Source organism: Anser anser (genome assembly GCF_964211835.1).
Source record: "Anser anser genome assembly, chromosome: 4".
Taxonomy (NCBI): domain Eukaryota; kingdom Metazoa; phylum Chordata; class Aves; order Anseriformes; family Anatidae; genus Anser; species Anser anser.
In genome coordinates, this window is record NC_139724.1 from 50,292,588 (window position 1) to 50,313,270 (window position 20,683).

At 41.1% G+C, this 20,683-nt stretch overlaps 1 protein-coding gene across 3 annotated transcripts in view; it reads right to left on the reverse strand.

The window, feature by feature from the left end:
* KIT (KIT proto-oncogene, receptor tyrosine kinase) overlaps positions 1 to 20,683 on the reverse strand; it is a 54,148-nt gene that overhangs the window by 11,891 nt on the left and 21,574 nt on the right. For all 3 annotated transcript variants that reach the window (XM_083835933.1, XM_083835932.1, XM_083835934.1), the window contains exons 4-14: positions 17,166 to 17,302; positions 13,822 to 13,981; positions 10,753 to 10,942; positions 10,055 to 10,170; positions 5,458 to 5,572; positions 4,038 to 4,231; positions 2,788 to 2,894; positions 2,569 to 2,695; positions 2,210 to 2,314; positions 2,012 to 2,122; positions 181 to 331 (exon numbers count right to left, since the gene is read on the reverse strand). In XM_083835933.1, coding sequence (XP_083692059.1) covers positions 181 to 331; positions 2,012 to 2,122; positions 2,210 to 2,314; positions 2,569 to 2,695; positions 2,788 to 2,894; positions 4,038 to 4,231; positions 5,458 to 5,572; positions 10,055 to 10,170; positions 10,753 to 10,942; positions 13,822 to 13,981; positions 17,166 to 17,302 — 1,513 coding nt within the window. The remainder of the gene's footprint in view (positions 1 to 180; positions 332 to 2,011; positions 2,123 to 2,209; positions 2,315 to 2,568; positions 2,696 to 2,787; positions 2,895 to 4,037; positions 4,232 to 5,457; positions 5,573 to 10,054; positions 10,171 to 10,752; positions 10,943 to 13,821; positions 13,982 to 17,165; positions 17,303 to 20,683) is intronic.

The following is a 20,683-nucleotide window of genomic DNA, read 5'->3' on the forward strand; positions in this document are numbered from 1 at the left end:
GAATAAGCCACCCACTGTACAAATCATCTCTTTAACTAAATTGTTTCCTTACACAGCAAAGAATCTTCAAAGCCTGCTGCATGAAAGACTTCTCCCAGTTTTTCATCCCTAATGAACTTCGATATCCCCTCCTTCTCAATCTCCTGAAAACACAAGTACATTTCAGCAGGTCGCACTTACGCTGAGGGCTCTGCCTGGTGCAAAAGGTTCTCGTAAACAGCTGCTTCTGCGTGTTCTTCATGCTTTGGACAAATAAACGAATCTCGCTTCCGCCTCAGAAAATTTAAGAGATCACCATAGCAGCAGTATTCTGTAATGACCAGCGTGGGTCCTGTAGATGTACGTGAGGTTGAGAAAGCAGGTGAGCATTGTCTTCAAGGCAGAAAACCTTACACAAAGATAGCATTCAGCTAAGCACACAGGCTGGTCTATCAAAAATCACACTGCCTAATGCTGTGTAGACTTGAGAAGTTACAGACAAGCAACCCAGCATCTTCTCTTTCACAGATTATTGTCCAGCTAAAGCTGTGTCACTCCCAATTAATTTCCACCCCCCTCAATAGTATAGCATTGTACAAAAAATTAAACAAATAAGTCTTTTTCTCTTTCTTCATGTGATAATGTGTCTGGCCAGACACATCTGTTTGATTTTGCTCACTTCCTGAAGGAAGTTATTTGTTCCAAACATTCGAGTAATTCAAGCTTCAAACATTAATCCTTTTGATTCACTTCTGTTTACAGTAGAGCTTCACACTCCTTCAGTAATGTTTTGGAAATGATGTAGAGTGTTATATTCCGCAGTATAATAGGAAAAATCATTCAAACAGAACAGCCTGCTGCGACAGAAAACTACACTGCACAAGGTCTTAGAATATTAAAATGAAATCGGAAAGGAGAATCAAGTCATCTCCAGCACGGATGTTTATAGATCAAATATATGTTTTCTGAGTGAATGACTGCAGCTATGGCCCTTGAATATGTAATCATGCTGCATGTTATTTCAACTGTAAGGTTATTCTGTACCACCATCTCCTAACCTCAATAGCTGATTTCCATTTTTCTGCAGTTAATAATTATAGCTTTACTAACAGCAAAAACAGCATTTGTGGTGGGATTTGCTCACAGACCCCACATTTCTTCAGCTGTCTGAGACAGATATGCATTCAGGCCAGTGATTCTGGTTCACCAACTACTTAAAATTGCTTCATCCTATTTTTAAATCATTAGAAGTGAAAGTGAGAAACACTTTGCCTTTGTCTAAAGCTATGAATTTTTACAAGCTCCTTTTCTTTGAAAAAATGAAGCAAGAACTTAAAGAGCAAGTTCTTCTGTAAGGAACAACACCATTTTTCATACTCAAAAGCATGTAAGTTAAAAATACGTGACAGCATCACTCTGTATTGACACTTCAGCTGTTTTGTAGCTTTCATTATATATGAAAAACTTTTAAAAGCTTATTGTTTGTATTCATTTTTAAAGTTACTGAATATAAAATACTTGGGTTGTACAATGCTTCATTTGGGAATTCTCCTTCTCAACTTTCAAGTACTTAGACTTTAACTCCAGTGGTGTATTAATAGATACAGTTGCCATTCTATTTGAAAGACTGGAAGATCTGTTAAAAGGCTTTTGACTTTTCAGTCAAAAGACTGGAAGACTGTACAAGGTATGGCTGCTGATTTCCCCCTGAATACCAGCAAGTTTTATCTTTTCTCATTCGTGAGAAACAGTGTGGTGAACAAAAAAAAACCTTAAGTTATACGTTTTGTCACCTCTCAGCAAACTTCATTTTTAGCTGCAGCTACAGTGGTCTTGTCACTGTTAGCAGGATGAGCCTAAAACCTAGATTCAGGAATTCACAGATGATAGTCGTGATGATCTGCAACCTGCCTAAGGAAGACACGTATTTAAGATTTCCATACTTAGCAGCACTGAATTATCTTTGTAAGGTTCTTCCTTCTGGCAATAAAAAAAAGGAGCACAAATAATCAATATCTGCTGATAACCCTACCTCCAATAGTGCAAGCTCCAAGTAGATTCACGATATTAATGTGGTTACCAAGGTAACTGAGAACTTTTAGTTCTGACATCAAGGCTTCTCTTTCTGTTAAATGGGCGCTTGCTGTAAGGCAAAACGCAATGTTCAGTAAATAGCACACCTACCAGAAGGAAGTTAGAAAAAATTGGGCAGCGTACTACAGCAACTTACGTTTTAACATTTTTACTGCTACTGTCATTGCGGCATCGGATTTAAATAGACCATAAGCAGTGGCTTCTACAACTTTTCCAAAAGCTCCAGCACCAAGGGTTTTGCCTAATAAAGAAAAAAAAATCTTTATAAGAACTTGGAGCATTTCTTCCTGAAGGGTTCAGCATTTTATTTTATGATATTAGAGAAGATAGTGTATATACACCTGCTTGCTTTTTGTCCCCAGGTAAGCATGAGCAATTATCGCTATTTGCATTCCTGCACATCTTTTTGACAAAACCCTGCTGTGTTTAACCAAAGTCTCATATGAGACTTGAAGGTTTCACCTTGCAGATGAAGTTAAATAAATATAAACTAACCGAAACTCAACCGGTTTCTAGGAAATTCCCATTTGTGATCATAAGGAAGCTGTGTTGGGTCTATGTAAACATAGTTGTTTCCATTTATTTCTTCAACAACTTTCCACTGAACTTCATATTTGGGTTTCTGAAAAGGAAAGAGAACGGCTGTCACTCCTGAAGCTTCCCCAGGCAGCTCCCACACTTTAACAACTCAGGCAGAGGAGTTGCTGATTTTACCTGTAAATATATGTACACCAGGATCATGACTATGATGCACATCAGTCCAGCAGCGACTCCAAATGCGATTAGTAAAGGTGTGAAAAGGGTATGGGTACGTATTTGCTCTGGAAAGAAACAGAGAAAATCCTGCTTGAATACCAAACAAGAAAAGCTACATTTAAAATAATCAGGTGAAAAAGCTTTCCTTGATTCTTTCTTATGAAACACAGTCTGGGGCCTCCATTTTCCCAGATGCACTCCACATCCCTCAGAGCCACTTTTCCTGAATGACAGTGCAGGCCAACACTGGCACAGAAACCACACAGCGTGCTTCCCAAAGAGCCTCAGCTTCGGCAGCTCAGGAGGCACAACGCTGAGATCAATTAAGGGTGATTACAGTCAGCTTAGGGCACAGAAAGAAGCTTGTTAAGGGGACTTTTCCTAAATCCTAGTTTCTCCCCCCCCCCCCCCCCCCCCCCCCCCCAAATGTGTGATCTCTACAACCCAGTCTTTAAAAGCAGAGGTTGTACAGAGCAGTGAAAGAATACTGTTCTACCCCAAATCTGGCTTATTTGTTTATATGTTATATCTGGGTATAACAGGGAAAAAAAGCAGCAGCAGAACATGTGATTTTTTTCCAAAGCAAGCAAAGATTTACAAACACATTTCAAGTCATCTGTATTCTAGTGTTTTGTTGTGTTTTTTTTTTTCCTTTTTTCTTTTTCTCCTACAAACCCACAAATGCTGTTACAAAACTCATAAGCACTTCTGCAGTACGTTGCTGTTACTCCTTTTACAAAAGCAGTGCCCTTAGGCTCCAGTCAAGATTGGGACCACATTTTCCTGAGATGTGGTAAAAAACATTGAAAAATGCAGACTTTTCATGAAAGAGATGATGGCCTAAACATCCAAAACAAAGACAGGCAAAGAAAAAGGGACAGAGAGAAGGCAGCCTGGTGCCATGCTGCAGGTGCTTTGCCCCTGTGCCAGATCACACTGCATAGGTAGAAGAAAACAGCTAACTACTGCTTGGTAGTTTTGAAGCAGCAAACATACAATACCAGAATATTAACTGAATAGCGAAAGCAATACTTTGGCAGGCAGCACATGTACTGTAATATATTATCATACACTCAGCCACAGTACCATCAACATTATGGCAAAAGCAACGCACTTAAGAGATGAATTCTTGCATGACAAAAAGAGCTGAAAAGCACCAGCATTAACCATTCTTTCATGTTCACTGCCTTGTTCACTCCAGATAGTACCTTTAATAGCGAAGTTGAAAAAAGCAGAGCTCCTGTCACCATTGCTGGAAGCCTCGCAGCAGACGGTGCCGGTGCTCCTGAACATGCTGGCGTTAATGGTGCTCTCAACCAGGATCCTCTCGAAGGAAGGCAACGAGGAATTGCCATAACAGATTTTCACGTCCATGGGAGATATTGTTTGTGAATCAAAACACCTGGGAAAAACAACGCAGACAATTACCTGCTGTGGACTGCTACCTGAAATGAATGACAGGGCCTGTTGTGAAGGCAGCTAGTCACAGCCAGACCATCAGGTAATTACACAACACTACTCCACAACGGGACTGAGCTGAAGATTTTATCCTCAAAACCCAGCCTACTCACAACTCTCCTTGTCTCCTATGTAGTGGGTGAAACTGATAAAACAAGCCAAATGGACGCCAGGAGGTCTTTGCATTTGCTGTTGACTAGGGAAACACACAGGTCTGTAAGTCCACCGTGGGTTTTGTAACCATAAATTCTTATCTCCAGTTTCAGTTTTAAGCAGTCGTGGTCCATCTCCTACTCAAACACTTTCCCCAGGCATTGTTTTATTACAGCACAAAAAAATCCATGAAAAATCCATGACATACCTACAACACCACCAAGTTTATATGCAGCCAGAGAACAGCCAGTTTTGTTCTCTCAAGATGCTGCTAGTTAAACTAGTCAGAAGTCTGCATGCCTTTTTTAAAATTAACTGCAGTGTTAACAACGTCATATGTTCACTATATGAGCACACATTAAATAAATAGGATAATTATTTTAGGCATAAAACAAATTATGCAGGTAGGAGACATAACTTGCTAGTATGAGATCTGCAAGCACAGTGGAAGTCAACAAAATTCTTAAAAAGTGCTTCACAAATGCTCACTTCACAGTGAAACTCTACCGTCTTTTTAGAAGCATGGCAACTAGACATCAGGTTTTATTCATAATAACTCCAGACTTGTTTACTTGTCATATGCTTCATGTGAATAGAAATCTAATTACTTTATGTCTCGAAAAATTATATCATTACACAATAAGGCGAAAGATAACAGCCATATTCACAAGTGATTCTGTGATTGTCATTCTGTGAAATTGCATTGAGAATGTGTGTCATTTGGGGCCAAACTGATAAAAACCTTAGCTAGCCTGCAGCAGAGAGAAAATTTGGCTTTTATTTTTCCTCAGCAGAAAACGTTGATTATTCCCTCTTCAACAATGGAATACAAAGGGGAGTAATGAAATGTACTGCTCCCTTCCCCTCAAACCACTGCAAATAATGCAATACCTAAAATTATGAAAACAGTGATGCAACGTAACTGTTACCAAGTCATTTTTCAGTCTTAATTTTTAATCATAAATTGTGTATGTGGAAGGTAGAGTCATTTCTGGAAGCTCTGGTTACTTAACTCACCTCTGTTCAGTTCCTGGGCAAAAATACCAGTATATGGTAGGGGCTGGGAACCCAGCCGCTACACACTGGAGAACGCCATTGCTGAGAATATCCAAAGTGAGAATCTCTGGTTTTGCTGCAACAAACACAAACGAGAGTAACATTATTAGGGGAACACAGAATTTGCGATGCCATGTGCTCATCACGCTAGCAACTTGTGTGCATTATCACCTGTGGAGTCAGGTGAACTGAGCTTCCCACGGCAAAGGGCATCCAGGCCTGAACTGGTGTTCTGTGTCACTGTGAAAATCTCAGTTTGTACACTGGATGCATGGGCTGGATTTCAGAACACCTTACCTCCACCACGCATTGGGGTTAATGAAAGATCCTGAAACAACAGAGCCCAGAGCTTAACAAAACAGACGCATTTGTTTTGAAACAAGAAGGTAGTTCCAGTTCCTGCAGAGGATGACTTTACCAGCCTCTAAAAAAGAGTTTCTCCACAGTTGTACTAAATCTGTCAAACCGCATCTCTCCTGCATCTGCCCTCTTTATCAAATATTACGAGCATAGCCCGAAAAGGAACTACAGTGCAATGCAACCAGTACCTGTCCCCATCCCCACAGAAGGCATGCATCCCAGTAAAACACCACTACCGAAATGCCCAACTGGCTCACTTTCTGAAACGCTGCATGTAGAAAAAGCTAATATTTGACTGACTGTATTAGGTGTCCAAGCTATAATTCATGATTGCTCTGGTAGTTTACAAAGCTGCCTGGTTCCTCACGCCATGACACTGCACTCTTGTACTGCACCGGGGCTGGTGCTCCACGCACCTTAGAGCTGCTGGTTGGAGTATGATGGGAAAACAGACGGGCCTTCAGGCAAGGACAACACCTACTTGGTACTGGCAAATATTAGAAAGACGTATTTCTTGGGGAACTTGAATTAGAAGCCTCATCTCCCATAGTTATCTTAGCTTCCTTGCAAATTATGTTAAAAAATAAAGTTAATGGCAAAACCAGACTATATTCCAAAGATGTTGCTCACCTGGTACAAATTAATAGTCCATTATTAGTTAATATAACTTTACAAAATGTAAGATGAACTTCTAATGTTCTAGAAAGTTGCGAGACTGTATTGATGACAGTGGAAGAAAGCTGATTTATTTCAAATAAAATCCACACGCAAGACTGCACGGTGTCAGTTTTTAATGAATATTCTACTCACTGATTAAATTAGAGGCAATAAAACACACGTATACTCTCAATCACGTAGCATCTCCTCATGACTCATGTTACAGGAACCGAATGTTCTTTCGTTTCTAAATCCAAATGTTGTGTTTTATGCAAACCACCCAGAACCGAACATTGTTGCAAAATGTTGAGATGGGTTTTCAACATTACTCATTTGGTGCAGAACTTTATGGTAGCACGCAGCATTGTACACAGTCTTAGCACTCATGGAATATACATAATTCAGCTTTCTGAAGCTTCTACCAACATGGTTAAATTGCGGAATTGTAATTAGCCATGTGCAAACAATTTGTTTAGGTATACGCTATGTGTTAGGCAACGTTACAACATGATAAAACTCTGGCTGTGCGTCTGTCCCAGCACCTGTAGCACTTTCTTAAAAATGTCTTGAACTTCTAATCTCACTGAGTTTATGAATTGCTTTTCAGCTCTTATTAATGTTGATTCTGAATGCAGCAAAGAAGACTCGTAAGAGGTCACTTCTGTTTTAACTCAGTGCTCAGTATGACAACACTGTGGATTCAATTGCTTTTTATTACCAACTTCATCATCATTAGCACAGATAAATAAATGTCTACAAAATAGCATTTAATAGGTATTGTCTATTATCACAGTCAGAGAGCTTTCCTCCTGCAGTCACATTTTCTGGACTGGATTGTATCTTTTTGTAGTATCATGGTGACTCCTTGTTTGCATATTGCAATGACTTGATCTTGGCTTCTCTAATGCCATGGCCAGTTTTCTCCTTGCAGCATGAGCCCCAACTGCACAGATAGTGTTTTGTTGACTATAATTAAATCCAGATATTATTTTGCACTAAATACAGAGATACCAGTTTGAAGATTCTTCCACTAATTGCTAGATGCACAGTATCTCGCCACTCTGGAGATTTCTACAATTTCTTAATTGTAACTCAGTTCAGCATGCTGCTTGTCAAGTTGTAATTTTCTTTTTGGCTCCTAATGTCAGAACTCCTTCCTTCCCTACTTTATGTCACACTTACTACAACTGACTCCATTTTATTTTAGCAATTTAGTATTGTTTCAGATTAGCATATGCAATTGCTAAATGTGTTTAAATGAAAAGCAAGTATTTCTGCACAGGGTTTTTCATGTCTTTCAGCAAATGTTTCAGCATCGTTTTGTGTTTACGTGAAGATATCCTCCTGATTATGAATCCTGTTTTACCTGTTTGATTGCTTTCTGCTGATTACGTGCCAGAGCCAGACTTGTAAACACCAGAAGCTAGATCGCAGCTATTTATGCAAAATCCCAACTGACAACAATGCCAGGTCACAACACACGATTAGACCAGTACCTGGCCCACCCACACGACTCACCTTTGGTAGTTACTCTGCTATTTCAAAAAATATGTTATTTTGCTGTGCAGTTTGGGTTTCATACCTAAACAATGAGCATCTTACACGCTACTGAAAACAGGAGGTTATTTTTCCTAAAAAAATGAACCCTCAGAAGGATCAATCTGTTTCATCTCCCCTTTTCAAAATGAAAAAGATATTTGGAGTAGTTGCATCAAAATGCCAAAAGAAACTCTTTCTGAGTCAAGCGTATCAAATCTGTTTCAGCAGTGTCTGTAGTCAGCCAGGGCCACACTGAATGGTAAACAGGGCTCTACTGAGATGGCTTCAATGCCCTCACTGTATCCCAAGGCTGATCTTACTGCTTACAAGACCAGTAGCTGAAGCAAGGAAGGAGACCTGAACGCTGATGGTCGTACAGACAAGCCATTCAGAAGAACTACACCACGAACACTCTCCTGCCACAGCCATACTGATTCACCGTGTTGCTCCTAGCCTGGTTTCCTAGCCACGACCCACAGGGGTTTCAGCATTTATCAAGCAGGAGATTCCTCAAAAGCAGCAGCATGGAGCTCTGCACTGAGAACTGACATCTGATGGTGACAAACCTGTATTTATTTTTTTTAACGGTATTTTGCCCAGCCTGCTCCCAAGCAGCCTGAAGAGCCCACAGCCCCTTGCTCCAAGCACATATATGATGCCGCAAGTTGGAAAACATCATCCAGCCTCAAGGGAACTGATGGCTCCACGGGCAGCCTGCAATTTCTTCCATTCCTTCACAGAAACCAAACTTCTTGCTCAGCACTGTGCTCCACTATGCTGTACAACAGTAGAATTCCCCCTTGTGACTCTGACCCACTCTTACCCAAGGTGGCAAAGGACATTTGAAGTTGCCAGTGCCCTCAGCTCAGAAATCACAGCTAGGGAACTGAAGTGTACAACACCACAAATGACATTCACAGAGAAAGGAAGAAATGCCATGTTCTAAAAGGAGCCTAAGTGGCATTTCTAGACCCAAACTACAGCATTGCAAATATTGACACTACAAATGTTGACCTTCAGAGATAAATGGGAAGAATTCAGAAAGTAGTATCCATAATTTTATGCAGTTGTGGAAGTTTTAATGGTCCTCTGTATCAGCCCATGCCCAGAGAAGGATCTATTACTGCTAAAGCACTGCAACAACATATTTGCAGCACATCCGCTCACTTCCTACACATTTCATTGTCCTAGGCTTGAAAGCAGCACTGTCTACCTTGCCTTAATTTCTCCTTTCTGCCTGCAGTCCCCTCAAGCTTTGCCTTTAACAGCTGCCAATATTTGTCTGCTGAGAGCATGAAATTCTCTGACAGGATGGTTCTGCTAGGAAGGATGGAGTTCCCTGGACGTTTCATTTAATTCATTCTGAAGCTTAGCTTTTGTCCTGAAGAATGCTGCTTGAAACTGAGACTGATGCTTTTTTTTTTTTTTACAAGCATGTAAAGATGACAGCATGTGTGTTTGTAAAGCTACACAGATTTCTCTAAAACAATGGAGATGTACATTATTATGCAGATGTATTTAGATACCAAAAGGCACAAGTGAATAATTCTTCTGACAAGTTTTCAAACTTTGCATCCAACTCAAACAATTTAAAGAAAATTAATAGCTTATCTTGGCTGCCAAAAATGCAAATTATATGTATACATATAATCTCTGTATATCCTGATCCACGTTACATTATCAAAGTTTTATGGTGCATGCTCATTTTTGAGACCATCTTTCCAGGTGTTATAGTTTTTTTCCTGTGTAAACTATCTAACTGCTCTTCAGTAACCTCTGGAATACATTTGCCAGAATGTAAGGTCATGCTGGATTGTAGGTGGATTTGTGTAAGTACTCTGCACTTTTGTATCTTGACATTTAAATAGTTTTGCAGCATGTGCTTCACTTCAGAAAGCCTCTCATATGCTGAACCACACTGTGACATCTTGTGCATACATTATGTTGTATAAAATACAATGACTGTGATAATGAAATATTTCAGACTGTTCACTTTACTTACTTTTCACATAGACATTAAATGTTACAGAGGAGCTGGCATCTGAATTGGACACAAAAAATGTGTAAATGCCTCCCTCTGTTCCTTTTAATCGGGTAAGGTGAAGTTCACTCGTATAACTGCAAAGAGAAAGGAATTATTAGTGATGCTCACAGCCTGTGGTCAACGGGCAAGTAACACGGAATTGTTGCACAAAAAGCTAAGGTGGGAATTATTAGTGCACTTTTTTCTTCTGCCTGCACCATCCATACAGACACACTTACCACGAATTCACACACCGCTTTTGCCCCACAGCACTCAAGACTTATTTTTTTTTCCCCATGGGATTTTTGGAGGTCCAGGGCTCCAGAAAGGAACAGTGCATGGCAGAAATAAAAGCATAAACTTTTGTCCGGAGCATTGTGCTCAACTGTGGTGGTGGACGGTGTTTGTGGACACAAACTTTGAATTCTTTAACTTATTGAGCACAATGACATCTTGTAGGTGAATTGTGAGGCAGACTGGTCTCTCAGATGGTGCGCTTAACACTGCTTCACATCCAGGCTAGCAAGACTTCACACCCATCACTGTGGTAAGCCACGTGTATGGCAAGACCTTTTAAAACACGATTTTCTTGCCATCTACATTTTCATATTTCCAGAACAGACTCTAGTTTGCTGTTTCAAAGGGAAATCGATAGCACTTACAGCCATTCTTATTACCTGTTATTGCCCACAGTCTTGAACTTGACATAATGGTCCGATGAATTCTGCAGTGTTTCATTCATGTACATCCAGACTTCTTCCTTCGGTTTTGGATATGCCTCATATTCAACTGTTAAATTTCCATTTTGTCCTGCATTTATATCTATTGTGGTATTCATTGTTGCAAGCAAACGGACAAATCCTTTAGCTGATGGCCATAATAGGAAAAGAAAAACAATTTCAGGGCCATTTAAGAGATTGCCACTACTCTAACCACACTTACACTACTTCAAGATCAGTGATCAAATGTCCAACTGTGAAACGGGAAACCTTATCTACAAGGCAGAACTTGAACTCTCACCTGCTAAAACCAAGACCACTAGATATATATGGCAATGAGGCACACAACTTAAAGCAGCCTTGCATGCTTTAACAAAAAGAATTCCATCTCCTGGTGATAAATACCCTTTATTTGCTCTTGGAAAAATGCAAGCACATGCTTGATTCTACTCAAGTGTTTACATTTTTCAAAAAATCAGTCACTAACTGTATGGAATGAAAGAAACAGTAAAAAGGCAAGATAAATTGATCACTTATGACAATATAGTAGAGTATTTAATGATTCTTTGTCAAGTGTAATTAAGAACGACGTTACAAATGAAGCTATTAAAAACTGTAATTAGAGAAAAATGTACTACGTCGACAGGCCTGGATAGCAATTGTCTTAAACTAAGGCATTTCTGTTCATCTACTGCTGGGTCTTAATCTTTTCTTTGGCAGATACCATTTATCACTGGGTAGTTCTGTTCCAAAGTATCATGTGGAGCAGCATCCTTACTGCAGTGGCTTTAATTTCATTAATAAACTCATCAGCTTCAGGATTATTCACTTTGAAAGACAAATTTTTCAGTCCTATTACAAAAATTCATATGGGAATTACCAGTTTGACAGACAGACTACAATGACAAGGAAACATATTTCCTGGGAATGCTTGAATTTAGCCCCAAAATCAATCTCAGATCTCTGCCTCTCTCCACTTTCCAGTGATCAAACTGCTGTGGCCAGCTGGGCACCTGAGCTCATGAAAACTGAAGGCAACGGGCCTTGGTGAAAGCATATGGAGCTGACAGAGCACTTGACAGATGCTTCCGAGAAGAAAAGAAGACATACACTCATATCATAGCAAGCAGGTATGATACAAAGTGCGCTCTATTGTCAAAAAGGAAAAAAAAAAAAAAGGGTTTTAAATCTGGAAATTTAAGATTTTTAGTCCCTCTGAGACCTTTTTTCTATTTTCTTTTTTCTATTTTTTTCTATTTTCTGTGCAAGCACAGAGCCCCTATGCAACCCACATTCAAAACTGTGCCCAAGAGAGTGCAAAAAACATTTCGTAATCATGCTGTCAATGCCCAAAACAAAGTTCTATAAACAGTTTATAGTTAGATAAACCATTTTTTATAAAAGTAACTAAAACATTTACCAAAATACCACTATTTCTTAGAAACCTTTTTGCTAACATTAAAGCTGCAGTGATTTAGATTCTGATACAATCCAGTATGTTCTATACACCACTTCCCATGATCCTGGGAGCTGGCACGGTTTAGATAAATATAGTCAACTTGACAATGAACGGTGAAAGGATCCAGGAGACAGAGTTTATTTTATTTTAGGTCAAATTTGAGAGGGTGAGGGGAGAAAAGTATCTTGAAAATGAAATATTCCAGCTTTTCTCTGGCCTTTTTTTTTTTTTTTTTTACTAAGTACAAACTTTGTTTTTTTACTAAATACAAACCTGTTGCTTTATTTTCTACATTTTATAATGCCGTGCTTTATTTTACTCACCCGACTTTCCAAAGTCAACCCTTTTTAAAACCACATTTGCATGTGCAGTAGTCTTTAGAATTCCTCTAGTTAAGAACTTCCCTCCTTTTATAATAAAAGCTTTCACATTATTCTCCTCAGGGAAAAGATTTTCTTTCATACTTAACACTGTTTCACTCTTTTACATATGAATCTAATCTCTTTTGTGAAAAAAAAAAAAAAAAGAATATTAGGAAAACACGTTAAGAGCCCTACCCCCTCAAATGGTGTAGCAAGGTTAAGTGCACTCAAACCTCCGCAGCTATGCTGGAGATCTGACCCACAGAGGTCAAGTGCTTCTGTTTTCTTTAAGTTACTTGGGAAAGCAAAACAGGCTATGTTGCAGGGGTATTTGTGCACCAGAAAGAAAAATTTGGTAGGGAAGAGAATACAAGGCCTGGCACACAAAGAACAGAGCAGTCTCAGTTGTCCTCAGTTGCTACATCCTTGAAAGGTGAGGAATTTTAACTATTTTAGCCAACTACACAGACTTGGTCAGAATTATCAAGCGTATGTCCCTAATTAGACTATCAAATTAGCACTTTTGGCAGCTTTAAAAATTGAAAGGCCTGGTGTATCATACACGCTAATATACACCAGCTGAGATCTACATGAGTCTGTTATTAAACCAGGGGAGGAGGGGAGTTTGCTCACTGTTGAGGGATATTATCCCAAACCTAAGGAAGTGATGGATGGTGGATTTACCATGGTGGCGAGCTCCAAAGCAATTTTCGTGCTGCCTGTGCACACTTCAGTGTTCCTCACTGCATTATTTTAAATAGAGATACATATATAACTTCTCCCACATAAAAAAACATTGACGTGCCGACACCAGCGAAATTTCCAGTGCTTGGAAGGCAGGTACTGAAGATACGCTTTGTGCTTGTGCTGCCAAATTACTAAAGCGTAGGGATAGTACCAGGCAAAGGTAAATTACTTGCTTCATTAAGACTGGATTAAATTTAAAATTAAACCAGAAAGGATGAGAAAAACCAGAGAGATGGAAACAATGTTGGGTGGTTGTTCTAATACTGCAATCCAATCACATGCAAAGTGCTACAGAAATTAAAGTAGTTGCACACTCCATAGCCCTTCCTGAACCATTTCAGTATGATACCAGTCTGCAGTAACCTTTTAATAAAGCAATTTACTCATTCAGGTTTGGGGGAAAGGAGATAGAAGGAAGGGAAAGCTAGGAATCTTAAGATTTCTACAAGAACTATTTACCTAATGCTTTCAAGGTTACCGTGGCATTGGTTCTTCCAAAAGGGTTTTCTGCTTGGCATGTGAATTCTCCAGAATCATTAACTCCCACTGAACGGATGTTCAATGTTAATTTCCTTTCGTATCCATAATCACCCAAATTTCTGCTTTTGCTTGTAACAATCTGTCGGTAAAAACAATTAACATCTAAAACACTGTGTATGCAGCATCTTTCCTCGATAAATTAAAAATAGAAGTAATTATAACTTCGCTATATTAATATTCATAACTTTAAACCAGAATAATAAGCCATCACGACAAACCTGTCACTAGAATCTCTCCATGCAAAACAAGTGTGTGATCAGCTGTCTTTGTGAGATAATACTTCCTCAAGTACTAGCCCTTTTCTTCATTCTTTCTTTTCTTCTGAACTGCACTCTAAGGCACCCTTCTGCTGCATTTCACTAGGTGAACTGCCCAGGTTCCCACCTGATGTTTCAAGGCAGAGAGTGCTTTCAGCTCCAAAAAGATCTGAGGAGTCCCAAGGGCACACACCACCTTGTAGTCACATTCCTCCCTCCTCAGGCAAGAACAAGTGAGGCGTGTTCACCTGCCCTGGAACAGACCTGTCCAAAATACAAAGCTGACACCCAAATTTCTTCAAATACTTCAGTCCTGTGGAAAGAAGGGTGTCATGCCCGCAGCCAGATTCAGCTCACTCTGAACTTCTAATGCCAATGACGGTGAGGACCAACAGAAGGTTTTATTTGCACTAACATTCTTAGAATCATAGAATCCTGGAATGGCTTGGGTTGGAAGGGACCTTAAAACCCACCCAGTTCCAACCCCCCACCACAGGCAGGGACATCTCCCACCAGACCAGGTTGCCCAAAGCCCCATCCAGCCTGGCCTTGAGCACCTTCAGGGATGGGGCATCCACAGCTTCTCTGGGCAACCTGTGCTAGCACCTCACCACTTCACAGTAAAGAATTTCTTCCATATAACTAATCTAAATCTACTCTTTTATTTAGTTTAAAGCCACTGTGCCTTGTCCTGTTGCCACACTCCCTGATCAAGAGTCCCTTCCCACCTTTCTTTTAGGCCCCCTTTAGGTACTGGAAGGCTGCTATAAGGTTCCCCAGCTCTCTCAGCCTGTCTTCATCAGAGGGGTTGAAAATGACCATTGTGCCTTGATTTTCATAACGTTCAGAGGCTTCAGCTATTGTGAAAAGTGGCTGCAACTCTGAAGTTTGGTTCACTACACAAGTGGTGTCTAAAAATCACTGAACTCTCTAATGATTGCAATGCTTCCCAGAGAAATACAAGAGTGAATTTAAAGTACTGGAGCTTCATTTTCAACTGGGTCACTTTATGCCCCAAGTCCTCATTGCAGGCATACTGCAGAGAGACCTGCTGGCAGCATGCTTTACACAGCATCCTTTCTCTGCAACCCACTCTGCTTCTCAGTCCATAGCAATCCACATTTGCTAATCTTACAGGCAGCTGGACACTTCTTTTTCTTTCCAAAGCACTGAGTACATGATGACTCTAAGTCTACATACATGTGCTGGAACTAAAGAAAAAATAAATAATTTAGTTGTTGACTTTTTTTTTTCTGTGAGATTGTTCAGTGTGCATGGAAAGACTGATAAACTCACAATGATTAATCCAAATTCACTTGCTATGATTTTCTAGTAGAGTGATTTCAATTCTTGGAGGTGTCAGGAAGTGCTAGATGAATTTTATTTTCTCTACACAGTTTTGTTTCCTTCTGAGTAATAATAACCACCCACAGAAGTCTGTTTTATATGGAGGTGCTTGCTTACAGCAAGTCTCCTAATTTTCAAAAGTGGTGATAACCTTTGTCACACGAAGAAAAAGGTGTGTAGTTTTTTCCTTTAACCTATTCAGGTAAAATTCTGCATCTGTTTAAACATGAATTTTATGTATTCTGTTTCAGTACAAAATTTAATTTGGTAGTCAGTATTTAAAAGACAGCATCCCCTGCTATTTACCAGAAAGGACAGAAAGGTCAAATTTACTTGGTCAAAAATATTTTCCTCATGGCTTTTACTCATAAAATGAAAATGAAAAAGCACGAAAACATAAGGGAAGACCCGGATTTCATCAGTCATAACAAAGAAAAGCAGGGGGAGGAACAAGAAAAGTAATGTAGTTCTCAAATGAAAGACTTGCGGTTGACCTTGGCACGGGACCAAAAGCCCCATCTGCAGGTCCCACGCTGCCTTCATGTCACCGAGAGCTCAATAGCCCTCGGAGCCGCGAGGTGGGATTTGTGGAGCAACGAGCACTTAGTGAGAGAAGCTGTGCCAGATACCCACCCCAGGGAACCGGCCTCCAGTTCGCTATTTGCCTGGGGATACGTGATTTATCCAAACATCACAGCATCACAGAGACCTTTTTTCTGTGCACACATAGACTAAAAAATAATGTATTCTGGTCACTACCAGTAAAACTAAAGGTCCAGCCCATTAGCATGGGAGTGTATACGGGAGGAGTTACCAACAGGTCTTCACAATGGCTTTTAATCATTTAAATTTTGGGGTATAGCCAGAAGACTAAAACGTGTCCTTAAACACAAACCAGTGCCTGCTGATGCCTGGGCCTGCTCTTACTAACAATTTTTTGATACGCAGCCCTGTGTTTCAAGCACCGAGCTGCAGGACACGCCGGGTGACCAGGGGAGGGGACCTCTCTGCTGCTGGCCTTCATCAGAGCTGCGCTGCCAGTAACTAACTCTCCTGGAGTATTTATTTTGCTAATAATTTAATTTGGGCATGTCGGGCAGCAACTTCAGCGATCACTTCAGACAGTTCCCTAGTTCATTTTTCAGAACTTTCCCAGTTAGTGAAGCACACCATATAATTTAAATGAATTAATCATTCCTATGAATGCTTACTACTATTCCTGTCACATACAATCCCATGCTAATTAGCAGGTATTTCACTGTTAATGATAACGACTAGAATATGTAATTTGCAGTCCATGTGTTGATATTTGCAGCTCCCATTGATTGCAATGTGATGTGTAGGCACTCTGTGCTTCCGTATTTAGGCAGCCCAACAGAGGTCACCTAAACTTCACATTGAAGTGCCTAACTTTAGCTTCTGTTTGGAAAGAGCAGCCAGCACTGATAATTTCCCTCCCAGAAATTTTCAATGATCCTGGAGATTTACATGGGCACGGGCCAGTCGTTGGACCCTCACCAGTTTGTAGGATGTTGTATCTTTGGAAAGGCAGCAAATCCAAACCGATACCGTGTCAGGTATGCAAGACAAGCACACGAACATTTACAGACAGGCAGTGTACCGTGCTGAGGCATACATGATGCAGCTAAAGGAACTCACCCCACTTTTGTGAGAGATCCAACTAGCTTGTACGCTGCTATCCACATCCGTGATTATGCATGTAACTTCAAATTCTTCCCCTTCTTTGAGAAGCTCATAGCTTTTGGATAAGGTAATGACTGGAAGAGCTTTGTGAACTGGAAAACAATTTATAAGTGCATTACTTTTCATTACCTTTGGAGTTTCCCAGAGGGGATAAAAATCAACAGTCATTAACTTTCCAATAAAATTTCAGGCCTCCAAGAGATATTCAAATTTCTTTAACATATTACACAGTTGTTTCTTTACAACAAGCACGTTTCAGCTTCAATCTCCCTTCAAATTAAACTTAAGGTTAGACAATACTTGTTAGAGCTTAGCAACTTGCATGAATAAACTTGAAAATGTTGAACCATCAATGAGACGATGGGACATTCCATGACAGTGATTAAAATGTTGCACTCTATAACTGAAAACACAGCCAGGATTGGTCACTGAAGAACCACAGCCTAACATTAATTGCAGCTTTTAAATACAAAATAGAACAGCTGACTCAAAGTACTGTCCAACAGGTCCCTGACAGGCCTCTGGTGGACCTTCTTGGAAGCTTCTCTCCCCATGTAGGACAGGTACAGCTCAAGGCGTTCAGCACACCCGCCTCTGAAAGCGCCACAACCTCTGCCCACCATGAAGGTTCAGAGGCAGGGATGGCTGGAGCCAGGACCACTGACAACTCTGTCACCTGAAAGGTAGGTGGTTACAAGCAGCCAGGACTGTCTGTTTTGAGAAATACTGCAGACCTACTGCCCTGTGGGCTAGCTGTACCCCTGTTGTGCTTTGGGGTGCCTTTTGACAAGTCAAGTACTCTTGAGGACTACGCATCTCTTAGCAAAGCTTTTCAGCTCTGGTGCTTCCACAGTTTTCTTCTGTTTTCTCAATCCTTTCCTTAAAATTTCCTCATTTGTGAGACTCCAGGCTTGCACCAGTAGAAGTGAACCTTCCACCAGGGCTCTTATGCAGGAAGACTCAATTTCAAACTGTGACTGCAGAAAATCAGATAAGGCATTCTAGACTCTCTTCCTGTCTCTGACACAGACTTTGTAGTTGTATTAAGCAAATTACATGAAACTTAGGAAAATGCCATGCTTTTCATCCATTCATATTTTAACAATAATGTTTTCCTCATGTTGCTGCAAGCGGCTATGGAAGGGAACAAAGAACCATGTTTGCTCTCTTCAGATATAAATGCCCACATAAAAATCACACCACAGCAGCACCCAAGAGACATGAGGAAGCCAGTGCAGAATGCATGCTGTGTTCTCACCCACCAGCAACTTCTAAGGAAAAAAGAAAAAAAAAGCCATAATGCCCCTCATTGTTTAGAGAAGGGCTGGACATAAGCACTCCCTGTGTTACAGTAACAGGGTGGTGTATGTTTGAGTACGCCCGCACAGTTCCCTGTTTCACGGACCCTCTTCTGTCATTCTGCACCAGAAGTTCAGGCTACAGGGTTTAAGTGCCATACTTCTGATTACAAAAGCATTGCCTACAAAAGGTGAACACTTAAGTCTTGAGCTAAGGAGAAAGTGGGGACTGGTACGGATTTAACACTACAGCCCAGTTATTACAACAAATGACAACACCACAGTACTGCCTTACTGCTGGTGGCCTTCAGCAGATGCTTCCACTCAGTGCACACTTCCTCCCAGATGCAGAACATGGGCAGGCTGCCCAGGTCCTCCAGGCCACCTACTGCTGCCCACCATCAGTGGGCTGCTGGCAATGGATGCCAAATTAGTGCCTTGTCGTCTGAAGTCACCATTGTATTAAGCAAGTACAGGCTTCTACCCCATAAAAAATGAAATAGTCCAATATGACAACTTGCATTCTTCTATGTCAGAGACATGACAGTTGTATCAATCAACTGTTAAGCAGTTTCTTTCTTTGGCCATTCCTGAAAAAACAGTTGGAAAAAAAACTTGTTACAGAACAAACACCAGAGACAGCAAGAATGGACTTGAATTTTTTTAGTCAAAGGAGAATGCCAGAGATGCCTGTATTGATTAAACTTTAGTTCTCTTCTCATTAATTAAAATTTCTTATGATTCATTAGAAGCCATTAAAATTCTCCCTGTTAGATTCCAAATCACCAGGAAGAAGATTTCTTCAATTTGCCATATCAAGCTGCAGACTTGAGTCGGCACCCGCTGCCAACCCCTTCTCACCGCTGAGGAGCCCAGGACTGAGCAGGGCACACCACCAGAGACACGAAGAAGCAAACACCACTGCGTCACCTCCCTCACAAACACGAGGGGCGATGCTTGCTGTGGCTGACCATCACCCTGCTCCTAACTGCACATGTGGAAGGAGCCAGGGGGAACCCACTGGACACCTCTCTGAAAGCACAAGGATGACCCCTGGGATCCCCACCTCACACTCCCTGCTCAACAGCCACCACCCCAACGTGACACCTTGGCCAAACGACAGAAACACACTTGCAGTGACAGAAACAACACAGCAAATGTCTGCACAGGCAAGGGACGCTCCCTCGCTAGGCCTCACTGCAGCTCCAGCATCGCCCACACGCGCTAAAGGAGACACGCTATCAGCTGGAGCAAAGGATATTTAAGGAGCCCGAGAACTACATGGAGAGTAAACTGTTGTACTTGCCTCTGAGGAAACACCGAGACAGTCTCTCCCTCCGTTTCTCTTGGGAGTATTTATAGAGCAGATTAACAACATGTTGCGTGATCACAGGCTCTAAATCGTCCACACAAAGCCTGCCTGTATTGCACTGTGCAGCCAGGCATGGGGCTTCTCCTTCCCAAATCCACCTACCACCCTGCCCTAGGGCACAAGGGCATGTGAAGGTGAAATACAAGGCCTCATCAAGGTGTTCGCAGAGCTAAGCGGTGTATCTGGCTGCCCAGCCACATCACATTCCTCATTTGTACTGGGAGCACAGTTGCTGTCATGAACAGCCTCACTTATAAAGATGGAGACAAATGATGACCCTGTGCTCCCCCAAGATCTGTCTCTCTGCTGAATCCCTCTTCTTCAATGTGATCTATCGGTTCTTCCTGCTGTCACTTATGGGCAACAGGCATGTGAGTCATGAATCCAAATCTCCACTTTGCCTGCACAAGCCTGTCCAAACCTCAGGGCACTGGTTTGTCCCCCAGGTTTAACAGCACAACCCAAATTTCTTAAATGGTGAAAAGAACACCTGGAAATCACCTTGAACAGGAAACATGAATAATTGTGGCCAAACCTGCCCAGCATAGCCACAACCCATGTCTCACATTACATCAGCACCCTCACAAAACTTGCCCAGAACAAGCTTCCACCAGCTTTCTCTGGGCTGCCTACAGCAGCCAGAGGTGCCACAAAGTAATCCCTTGGTGCTGAAGCACATCTGAGTAGAAGATTCCAGAAGTCTCTACATGAGCCACCACCTCCAGCCTCCCTGTGGCAAGCTCAGGACACAAGGGGAGATCTCTCTTTGGAGCACTTCCCATCAATTCCTGTGAAGATGAAAA